Source organism: Myiozetetes cayanensis, unplaced genomic scaffold (genome assembly GCF_022539395.1).
Source record: "Myiozetetes cayanensis isolate MyiCay16 unplaced genomic scaffold, myiCay2020 scf17, whole genome shotgun sequence".
Lineage (NCBI taxonomy): Eukaryota > Metazoa > Chordata > Aves > Passeriformes > Tyrannidae > Myiozetetes > Myiozetetes cayanensis.
In genome coordinates this window covers 15,091,132-15,103,256 of record NW_026087378.1, presented here as the reverse complement: position 1 = coordinate 15,103,256, position 12,125 = coordinate 15,091,132, and the positions used below count along the sequence as shown (strand labels likewise).

The following is a 12,125-nucleotide window of genomic DNA, read 5'->3' as shown; positions in this document are numbered from 1 at the left end:
AGAAAGAGGGCAAAGAGGTTCCTAACCTTCAGAGAAGACTGGACAATGAGACACCAACAGTCTGTGCTGCTGTGATTATACAGCAAGAGAGGGGAAATGGTCTGGGTTATTCCTCTGTGTGACTTGCCTGAATAATTTCTCCAGGCTGCTTCCCCCTTACTAGCTTTTTGTGGCTTTAAGGACAAAAAGGCTTCTTTTTGTCCCCCTTGGTTTCCAGGTCTGACAGTGCTGAGCTGCTGTTGGGCTGCACTGAGCACTGGCATTTTCCATTCCAACCAGGTTCCTTTGGAGACTCTGGGAAACCGCTATGTGAGTGTAAATGAAATGAGATGATGCTGCAGTTCTTTATTGTCTGAGCTATTAATATTCAACACCTGAACCAGTCCCCTTTTAAGTAAGAATGAACAGGAAAGGGTATTGTATGAAAGTCAGACATTTGAAGAAAAATGCCTGAGTAGATTTGGTGGCACTTTATGACCGAAAAAAATGATACAGAGTTCGTGATGGAAAAACCATTGTTCCCCTCTGATAAATTGGCCTTATCCACGCTAGTTTTGGATTATTTTTCCCCCAGAGATAGAAATAGATTTTTCCATATTGAAGGTTTTGTTGTATCTTTTATTCTGTGCATTCTCTGCAAAATTCCGAGGTCAGAGGCTGAGCATGCAATGCACTGAGTAGGAGGATTGTTTGTGGTGTTAAACCTCTGCTCACAGACACAAAGTGAATTTTCTAGCAGAATGGAAGTGGTTGTCAGTGCCTGTCATGCATTTGTCTTACAGCCTGACCCCCCTGCTGGGAATGGCTTTGTCTGTGGACTCGGCTTGGTGCCGTTGGCAGCGACTGGGAGCTCCACAGCCCTCCCAGGAATCCACACCACTGCTGTTTTCTGTCAGAGACAAACCAGAACTCAACCCAAACAAATGGAGGATCGTGTTTCCTGGCAGTGGGAGACAGTGGGAAGACTGGAAACAAGCTTCTACCTTTCATTCTGGAAACAGGATACAGACCACAAAGTACACATGGCTCACTTTTTTGCCCCAAAATCTTTTTGAACAGTTTCACAGGTAAAAAGAAATCATTCAGTGATCCATGAGATTTTAGGACTCTCTCTGAAACAGTGATATTTGAGAGTAATGGAGAGGGGCCATGTGTAGTGGCGATGGCACTAAAACTTAGGTGATGATTATTTGTAAGCAAATGTCACTCAGTTCACACTGAAATGGGGGATTGAAGGAAGTCAGCACTGGCAGTGTCTGACACTGCTGTGACCAGCTTTCTTATTTGAATGCTGGAACAGTTTTCTTGGTAGAAATTTAAACATCCCTCTGTTTTCATAAACTCTTGATTTTTAAGAACACAGAAAGGATTAATTGGATGTGTTGAGAAAATTCTATGGATTTCAGCAGCTCAATTTTGATATCTTTTTAATGTCATGAAGTAACTGTCTACCAACCTTGAAACAGTATAAATCTATGTGCAAGTGCAGATCAGGTTTCTGTCCAGGTGCTGGTTTCAAATTATGTACCCCCCCAGCATAATTAATCCTGTCAAAAAGATGCCCAGGGAGATATCATTATGCTAAAGAGAAATGAAAATTGTATATTCATCTCTAGCCTTGAAATTTTCATTCTGTATATTAGATGTACACATTCATGATTTGACCTTCCACTTGTGGAATCCTTCATGGATTCCTGACCAGGACATTTCAGTCACTGGTTTGGTTTTTTAAGGTTTCTTTGGCTTCTGTTTGATTTTCTGCTTATTTATATGAGGTGGTGGGGGGTCATTAAAGACCTTGGAGCTCCTGGAGGTAAACAGTGTTTGTAATATGTGGGGAAAGGGAGTTAGCTATCATAGTATCAAAGTGCATCTCACAGGCTCCTCTAAAGAAATAATTATCAACTTGGTTAAGCAACTGATTGATTCATTCTGGAGAAAGGAAAAGGAGGGCATAAGAGTGGAATGATTAATGTTCCTTTGGCACAAAATGGGTGTTGTTCATTAAGGAAAAGACGCATTCTAATTTCTGACTACTTTTAATTTATTTTCTACTTTTTCAGGCTGGGCAATCTTTACTTCTTCTTTCTGATGGTTCTGAGCTGGTTCCCACAAGTGGAAGTCTTCCACAGGGAGGTTACTCTGCTGCCTCTGGTTGTGGTGCTGCTTGCCAGCATGATTAAGGATGCTGTTGAGGACTACAGAAAACACCAATATGACAAGGCAATAAACTCCTCTAAGACCAGGGTATACGACAAGTAAGTAAATGAAACCAATTCTTTCTCTTGCATTTGTTGTGGTGGAAACTGTTCATCTGGTTGTGCAGTAATCCCCTCATTGACCCTTCAGAGCACTGTAAATTTGAAAAAACTCTTATAAAAGAATTTGTTCTACCTTTAAAATGCCTTACTTATCTCACTGAAATCATCTCAGTATCACTGGAGCTTTGTTACATATCCCAGCAGTGTGTGCTGATACACAGATTTCCATTCCAAGTTTTCAAACCAGCTTGCCAACTCACACAACATCCTCTCCAGGGAGCAGAAGGACCTGGAGGAAAAATGAAACTTATCCAAGTTTGGAAAGGATAACTGGGGCTGTTTAAAAAAATTAAGTTTCACACTGAACCCATTAATAAAAAATTAGTGATCAACAACATTCAAGGTGAGTCATGATGGGGAACTGAAAAATAATTTCTAGGGCTTCCAGTAAGCAGAGGGATCAATACAGGCCTGGCTTTGGGATGGTACAACACCTGCAGGGAGCTGTTTGCTCAGTAGTGACTCAGAAGGAAGAAATAATTTCACGTGTAATTGTTGTTGCAACATTTCCATTTCATCAGAGTTTCTTGTCCAAGCACCAACTTGACTTGAGACTGCTCAGCTTGTCACTATATAATGCAGTAGATAAGAGTTTGCATTCAGAAGTTTAAATATTTAGGTCTCTTCCTTTTTTCACCTCCCCTTAAGACCAGGCTACAGAGAAAAAATTACTCTGCTTTGCATACACGTCATTAGCTCTCCTGGAAATGACATATTTATGTGTCAGAGGCATGGGGACCAAAGGGGAAGGAGAAATGAGAGACTGGAAGGAGTGACTGGATAAGAGAGGGAGGTTTTGGGTCTATCAGAGGAGAAGGATTGGTCTGAGGGGCAATCCAGGTACGCTGCCCTTCACTTGCCTGTGTCTATGTACAATCCCCAAAACTGCCAAATCGTAGGTTTACTTGGTTTGGGAGGTGGGAGTTGCTTGGTTGTTTAATAATCCATGTTACGATCATGAAACCAAATAGTAGATAGAGGAAGTAGAAGAGAAATAGTGTCTGAACTGAGGCTTGGAGCAATCTTTTGTTGACATCTGGGACGTGCAGCTCAGCCCATTACCTTTGAGCTTCCTGGCAACTCCCAGGGCCATAAAGTGATCCTGAAACTCCTGGAGTGAGCTGAGACAACTGTGAGTGTGCCCTGTGCTCTGGCACTGCTCAGGGTGGGAGCAGAGACTGTGTGAGCAGCGAGGCAGTGCCAGGGAAATGCTCTGAGCCTGCCGGCGTTTGCCGACAGGAATAACCAAACATTCCAGGTGCTTCTGCCCCGGGTGAGGTGCAGCCTCCCCAGCAGGCTCTGGGACCTGTGCAGCTGAGTCAGGCTGATCCCTGGCCCTGGGGAGGCGGAGGCTGCAGCAGAAGGAGAGGCAGCTCTGGGCTTGGGACACCTCAACCCTTCCCTCCACCGCTTGGCAGTTCCTTTGGATTATTGAACTCTTCTAACTTTGTTGGTTTTCAACTCGAAGCTACTTTTTGAGAGGAAAACAAGATGTCAAGGAGGATTGTTCCAGGCTGCTTCTCTAGAATGGTATGGAAGAAACATTTCTTCAAGGAAACCTGCTGCCACTTTGGTTCCTCAGACACTGAAACTCAAAATGAGGAGCTGGAGAAGAGAGGAAAAGTAAAGAAAAGAAAGAAGAAAAATGAAAATAAACGAGTGATCATCTCCAATTTGCCCTTTGGAAGTAAGAAGTGGAAGGAAAATCCAAACAGACACTATGGCTCCAATAAAATTAAGACCACAAAATATACCATCCTGACTTTCCTCCCTAAAAATATCTACGAGCAGTTTCACCGCTTTGCCAACATCTATTTTGTGTTCATTGCTCTGCTGAATTTTGTACCCGTGGTGAATGCTTTCCAACCAGAGGTGTCCCTGATCCCCATCTGTGTCATTATGGCCGTCACGGCCATTAAAGACGCTTGGGAGGACTTTCGGAGGTACAAATTAGACAAAGAGATCAACCACATGGGATGCTTCATTTACAGCAGGTGAGCTTTGTGCAGCTTTCATTGCTAAAACAATGCTTTGAGATCTTTTATCAATGGTGAGGCTTTTTGTTGAAACAATTAATACATTTCCAGGTGCTGGAAAATGCCAGTGATTAAGTGAAATGGGGAAAATTCATAGCCACTCTTTCCCATCTGGTATTTGTACTGATACAGGGGAAGATTTTTATTTTTTTTTAAAGCACTTTTAGAAGGGGAAGGTAAGTTGGAGTTTCATGATCTTGGTGTGGCTATGGGCCTCTTAGATGTGAAGAGCACTGACAATAGGTGCTTGAGGAGCTACAAGCAACTGCTTTTCTAAGACATTTTCAGGAGGGTTTAATTCTATCCATGTAAAAGAGCACAGAACAAGATCTGTCCTGGGACTTGTTTGCATTCTTAGATGCCAAGAAACCTCTTAAAGTCTTGACCCTTTGAAACACATTTAATTTTGTACTCTAGACTGTAGCTTTCAAATTGAAACTGTAAAAATGTGGTCTAGAAATAGAAGATAGTAATCTGTGCCTGTGTTTACCCATCTCTGAATGAATTAACTGCATATGCCTGTGCTCACTTCAAAATGCTTCATGACTTCTTGCTCTCAGGACTTTCCTAAATTTGAAAATTATGTTTTACTGTATCAACACTGTTCTCTCAGCAAAGTAGCAAATGCCTTCTCCCTGTTAAAATATCACAGCTGGGAGTCAGAAGTGCAAAACTTTCCATCTCTGTGGATGCACCTGTCATCCCTCCAATTAATCAGCAGTGCTTTATATAATGTGCACTTTCACAGGCAGGATCTTGAAGAACTTTGGCTTTTATCACACGGGGCTGTCATTTCTCTTTGTTTCTCTTGCGTGTGTTTGTCAGATATTTATTTTTATATCCTGCTGGCTAAACAGGAAAACAATGGATTTGCTTGTTTAGAGGCTAGACTTATCCCCAAATGTAGATAATGATTTGTCAGAAACAAAATTGTACTGCTCTCTTTGCCAACTTGTCCAAAAGAGAAGGCACTTGACAAGTTTCTAAATAATGTTGGTTTAAGATTTCTCCTCTCCTACAGTGGAGACTGTCAGTAATTGTAGCTCTTTGGGTAGGGTGGCAAAGCTGCCTCTCCTGCCTGTCTTGGAGATTGCAATCCAGCTGGATGTCTGGATTTTTCAGTGTTACATTAGCCCGTGAGGCAATGGATTATCTGTCAACACTTGTTAAAACCAGTATGAAGGAGAATGGGGGGGTAGTAGGTGCTAATGAATGAATCCCATAATAATTGAATCCTATCTTATTTATTTCCTCTATACATACAGCAACCATGAAATTTAGATCTAAAGCCTTTTACCACAGGAACATGAGAAGTAGGGAGTACAGTAAAACTTGTTCTGTATAAAGGAACAGTGTCCATTATGGAATTACAACATCCATTCAGATCCAGATTCAACTCACAGCCATGAGCACTTTGTTATGCAGAAACATGACATGGGCCTCCTTAAAATTGGGTTTCCCATCCCATAAAAAAGATGCTGATCTACTAATGAATCTTGTCTAGAATCTTGTCTTTCACCAAAGTTTTATGGCCTAAAAAGGTGATGTAAGGGAAAGGAAGATGAGAAGGGCTTCAGACTATAGGATTCATCCTGTCTGGAAAGAACGTGGGTAATTACAGTTGCCATCAGATCAGTCACTACAGCTTATTATATCATGAATAATTTTAATCAGGCTTCTCTAGTGCTTTGGGAAGCTGATATTTCTTGTTCTTCTTGCCTGCAAAGTCATGGAAGAGCATGACGTCTTCTAATTTTCTTCCTTATGAATCATCTGCTGGAGGTGATTTTTTTAACACAGGTGAAAGTCTTTTGGGGACCCTGCAAATTTTGTTAATCTTGTGGCAGCAAAAAGTTTTTCTTAATAGAGCAACTGATCTTTCATCCTAAGATGAAAGATTACTTAGGTTTTAAGAGGCAGTCTTGGAGTGCATATTGCCTTTATTTCAGATTTCAATAACAAGAACTCTGGCTCCTGCTCCAAAAGAAACACAGAGACAGACCAATCTTGCCCAAATGCTGACTATTCTCCAAAAGTTTCTTGCAGACAAAAGGAAGTGCAGTAACTTGTCTTCTTTTAACAAAGAACAGGGGAAAATGAAATTAAATAGGCTGGCCTTTAAATACTTTGCTTCCAATTTTGTTTTCCCAGAGATCAGCTGGAATGGGAAATCCAGGCTGCTAGTCTAATGAAAGAAAAGACACTTCCAGTAGTGTGTTTAAAGAATCTTTAATTGAGAAAATGGGAGGCAATCAGTAGGCATTAAAGTATTTTGGGGAGAGGCAATAACTTAGATCTAATGTTTCATTTTGGAGATTTTAATTTCAGAACCAAAGCTTTTGGAATCATCTCAACTGTAGACAAACTTGTGCTGTCAGAGCAAATCACACAGCACCAAAAGGAGAGAACAAAAATCTGAATTGCAGCTGGTACTATGTTTTAAATGCCTCATTTCTCCTGGTGTTTTTAAATTATCCAAGCAAGGGGGGGCTACAATTACTACAAAATGTGATTGTCAAAACATTTTCTGTGACACTATGCTTTATTATCCATCTTTCCTTGCATTGAAATGTCTCAAGTCACCTGATTTCTTGCAACTCTAATTAGTTATTCTCTATCCATAACAGTTACTTATAATCTTCATATATGTGTCATTTCTGTCATGTTCATTCTGCTGCACCCAGACACCTTTAAATCAAGATCTGCCCAGAGATTGCTCTTTTCATCTTTCTTGTCAGTCCCTCCAAACCTGCTGTGGTTCCTTTTGTCTGAACTCTCCCCAGGTGGTCACTCACTAACAGGAGCTACCACTGAATGTGATGCACAGCTCTGAGAGGGAATGTCACTGCAACAGTTGCTAAAAGCTATTGTTTAATTTTCTTGAAATTCCATAATGTTCAAATATATAGCTTGGATGTGATATATCCCTAGGATTGTATAAGGTCTGCAGATACTCCATAGCATCCAGACAGGTTTTTACATCAAAATTCACATTTCTTGAAGAATTAACCTAATTTTTTCTCGGTATTTCAACAGATAATAAGACACAAATGCAAGGACTACACAGTTCTAGATGGCACAGCAACAGCCACAAAAACATTAACTTCATTTAAGCTATTCACATTGCTTAATTTGAAGCACCTAAACTCAGATATCTGAGTCAGTGACTTAGAGAACCCCAGTTTATATGCTTTAATCATCCTGTGGAGCTGTTGGATAAGTAGATAAGCCAACATGCATCCTAAATGAGATAATCTGATTACTTTTTCAATAGGAAGTTCCTCTGTGATGCTTCCAAGTCCTGTGGTTTTCAAGTAGTTCTTACAAGGATCAATCTCCTCTTCCTCTGTAGGTCCACTGATGTGTCTGTGATACAAAAAATCCAGGCTGCCCTTCACTGGAACTCTTTGTCTGCTTAGTGTAAGGTTTTAGGACATTTAAAGATTTTTGCATCGGCACTAACTCTGGGTTAGTCCTACAGAGTGATGTGGAAAGAAGATAAAAACGAAGGACTCAACAAACAGTTTTAAAACTGTTGGCAGTTTTTAAAAATCCAAACTGCCAACAGCTGAAAAGCTGAAAGTGGCTTAAGCTGCTTTGAAAGAGAATTAAAATATTTCAGTCAACTGAAATGTTGTAATTCTGTGCTGTCCTTTTCTCTCTGACAGCAATGGAGATCTGCCTTCCTACAGGCTCCTGGACATGTACTGGACTTTGTGTTTCCTTAGGCAAGCTGGGGAGCAAAGGCTGCTCTTTGAACCTCCTTCAGAGGCTCTGGCAGTGCTGCACTTTGGGAAGGGAGGAGAGCCTGAACCTCCCCTGGATGCTCCCCATGTCTGGAGAGTGACTGGGGCTGGCCAGGGATGCAGAGACCATCAGAGGTTTGTGGAAGACAGCAGAGAAGGGCAGGGGACAGGCCTGAAAACAGGAATTAACCTACTGCCAAATCTCAGAAGAAATAAGGGAAAAAGCAAAGAAAGAAAGAACAGAAAAGAAACTTTATTTCTCTTTGGCCCTGAAAACATCCTTTGCAGCTCATTCAGCCCAGGGTGAACCTGAAAGTCTGTAAAGTACAAAGCAAGATGAGAGGAAAATACCATCCTGCCAAGGGCACTGTAAGCAAAAAGATTTCTTGCCAATATTTTAAATTAAAGTCTTGTTCAGCAGCACTGAGTTTTCACTTGTTAAAGAGCCTTTACTTTCTGCTCTATTATTTTTGTTTTCTAACAAAGCATATTATTTTATGCATAACAAAGCATAACAAGACTAGGAGCCTGCTGGAGGCTTTAGTGTGTTTATTTTATACACCAAAAAAACCTAAAGCTTATGTCCCACTTGAAATCTCACCGGGCTCCCTCAGGCAAAATTGCAATCAATTTTCTTGGGCACAGATATAGAAATATCAAAGCTTCTGCACCTCAGGGGTGCCTCATCTCACCAGCTGGAGGCTGAAGGACTGCTCAGTGGGTGCATTCCCAGGACAGCCCCCACTGTCCCCCAGTGTCAGGCAGGACCGTGCTGTTCCCCACTGGGACTGGCCCTGCCGAGGGGTCTGCTCTGCTGTCACGCTGTGATGTCGTGTGCACCTCAGCTGCTATGAGATTTTGCACCTGGTTTGGCTCTGGGTACATGAATTAACAGTGGGGTTTAGTGATGGCCCAAACACTGCCTTCTGTTTGTGCAAGCTGAGGGGATTCTTCAAACTCCCAGTGAGCTGAGGAGGAGTCCTCAGCCAGGAGTGCCCTCCAGGGTGTTCTGTCCCCATGACACTGCTTGAAACCACTGCTTGAATTTCATCATCTTATGAGGAGGGTGCTGATTGTTTGGTGAAGAAATACGGGACATACTGGGCTGACTAAATGCAAAAGAAAAGTGTCAATACTGAGCTGGTCCAGGCAGCAGCTCCTGGGAGTCAGAGCAGCGAGGTGGGAGATGCTGTGAATGTGTGTATTGCTACAGTGAGGATCTGTGCTCTCTGAGGAGGAAAATCCATAAATCCATTACTAATGCTACCACTGGTTTGTGTGTTGCTTTATCAGAGCTTTCTCCAAGATCTATTACCTGCCAAGGCATCTAAAGCTGCTTCCCAGAAAAGGTGCAGTGGTTTAGCAACAGCAGCAGGAGTTAATGACTAAACATTAAGGGCAAATAAATGAAAACCTGTGGCTTTGACTCAGAGACCTGCAGAATTGTGGCCTCATGGTATTAAGATCCATCCTACTGTCTGGAGTTTTAAAATATACCTTTAAAACCTAGAGGGAAGTAGGTTTTGACCTCATGAGCTACATAGTCATGTAAGGATATGACCACCAAAAATCTGATATAGACTGTGGGTTCTAGAAACTTCATAAGTTAATGAGAGTGTTTAGAAACCAATGCTAATGATTGATGCATGCTAAGGGCATTGAGTGACCTTGGAGTTACCTGTTAGTAACAATAGCATTTTGTTCAAGGCAGTATTAAAATCAAAATAGATTTTCTTAAATACAACCATCTATAATTTACAAAAGGAACCCAGTGAAGTTTAAGCAAATGTGTTCTCAACATGGGTGAAAGGGAGAGAAAACAAGCTTTACTTTGAGCTGCAAAGGATCCCAAAATGGAGCTTGCAGTAATGCAAGGGAATAAGACTCATTGAACTCTAATTGGCTGATAAAATGCTTTTAGGTGATAAAGATTTTGAAGATCTTTCTCTAAGACAATCTAGGACACATAGACATGTTGTGGAGTGCATGTGAAAAATTGCTTTTATTTAATTTCCCTTGGGGAGCAGAACAATAATTTTTATTTGCTCACATTCACCATCCATTTTGACCCAGTTTTTGTTTGAGATTTATCTTTATTGAATCCAAGAACAAGAAATCAAATTGTTGACATAAAGTCAATAATTTATTCAAGTTTCCCCATGATCTCCAATGGCAGCAGAGTGTTTTTATGATCCTTTTTCCCAGAAATGACTTCATAAACTCTATTTAGTTCAGCTCTTCTGGTCAGATTTGATGGGTCCAATAACAGTTCTGGCAGACTTCACTTTGGCTGTTCCAGGGAAGCACCTCTTTTCATTGGCACTATCCTCTGATGGGCACTGTCATGCTCCCCATTATCCCAGGACAGCAGGGGAACACCTGGGAGTGTGCTGTTGATGAATTGCCTGGTAAGGAGAGAAGGTACTTTTATCTTACCTCGTGTCTTTGATGTGCCCCAGCCCTGATGCCAACGCTACCAGAATGAGATTTCCAGATTCCCACCTATTGAAAGTCATCCCATTTTGTTTATTTCATTGGTTAAACACATTTGCCCTTTTGATACGTTCCTCACCAGACATCTTGGATTTATGAAGCTCCTCTGTTTGTTCAGCAACCAGAGCTTGTGCTGTGAACTTTAATCACTGAGCAGAAAATGGGCAGCGTTCCCAGTCACAGGGATTGCTGGAAGGAAACTGCTTCAGCTGAAAAACCTTGTCAGGCAGCTGGGCCAGTGCTGCCATGGGGGGCACAGTTTCATCAGGAAGTATTTTTCTTCCTTTCATCCACTGGTAATTCTCTACAAAGTTGTAGAAAACCTTTGTACTGCAGGAAATTGTTAATCTTCCAGCTCCAACCGAAGAGTTCTGTCAGGAGCAGAAAATGTGTTTCTCTACCAAACTGAATGTTCTTTGGGAGAGAGGGACAGGCAGTTCACCTGAGAGCAGGTTTGGGGCTCTGGGGGTTCCTGAACTCCAGTCCCTGTGCTGAGTCCTCCTGTTCTTCTGATCTGAAAGAGGTCATTTGGCTTTTCTGAGCCATCATCTCCTCTGTAAGCAGTGAACGGGCAGAACCCTGGCACTTCATGTGTGATGTGTGTTTCCCAGGGAATTACTGAAAGGATGTTTCAGATCTGTGATTTCTGGGTGTTGTTTTGGCTGAAATGGTTTCTTTGGCTGATGGGGAGCACAGCCAGCTGGGCGAGGCCCTTCTGGAGCACTGTGGGAGCAGAGACAACCCCAGGTGTGCTCTGCAGAGCTCGGAACTGCGCAGGAGGTGCCGTGCAGGGAGCGGGGATTGCCCTGCAGGAGCCCCAGCAAACATCATGTGTAAACTGCACACGGCTGCCAAACGAGGGAGGCACGACAGGCCATCCCCTGGCTCTGAACTGACTTTGTACTCTCTCTTTTATGTTTGAAACAAACAAATTGAGGAGTCCTACACAGAAGGTGTTTGGCATGGGAAGGATTCATAATTATTTAGTTGATATGCTATATTAACTCAGTATCTACTTTGTGGAGCATTAAATACACATCACACACCTGCTTCAATACTTTTGAAATAGAAATTGATCTAGATGTTTTTTAAAATGTGTAGCAACATCAAATTAACTTACAACAAACCTATGTTCCTCAATGTGCTCTTTTATGTCTGTTGTTGAGCAAAAGAAAAAGGACATGCAGGTAAGTAGAGTCAGACAAAATTAAAAGAATGAAAAAGTCAGGAAAGAAGAATTAATGTAAGAAGGAAAAAATTAATGCTACAGCACCATCATTTAGTAAACACCTCCCAGCATTAAAGGGATTTAATTAGCTAGGTTGAGGGGTTGTTTCTTCGAATAGAAAGTGGATACCACAGGGAAATACAGAGAATTTAATTGCATGCACAACCTTTGCAGGTAGCTGTGTCTGATGTTGTTAAAGGACAGCAGCCAAGTGTGAGGGTTTGCCTGGCAGCACCACGGCTGGCTCTGCCTTGCAGAAGAACAGGAAAGTAGGTTAGCAGGAAGCAGCCCTCGGCCTGGC

General features: G+C 41.9%; 1 protein-coding gene across 1 annotated transcript in view; it reads left to right on the top strand.

Annotated features, from left to right (window-relative positions):
• Positions 1 to 798: 798 nt before the first annotated feature.
• Positions 799 to 12,125, top strand: part of ATP10B (ATPase phospholipid transporting 10B (putative)) — a 48,365-nt gene continuing 37,038 nt past the window's right edge. Inside the window, exons 1-2 of the mRNA XM_050311856.1 lie at positions 799 to 1,067; positions 2,064 to 2,258. Coding sequence (XP_050167813.1) covers positions 802 to 1,067; positions 2,064 to 2,258 — 461 coding nt within the window. The 5' untranslated portion in view covers positions 799 to 801. The remainder of the gene's footprint in view (positions 1,068 to 2,063; positions 2,259 to 12,125) is intronic.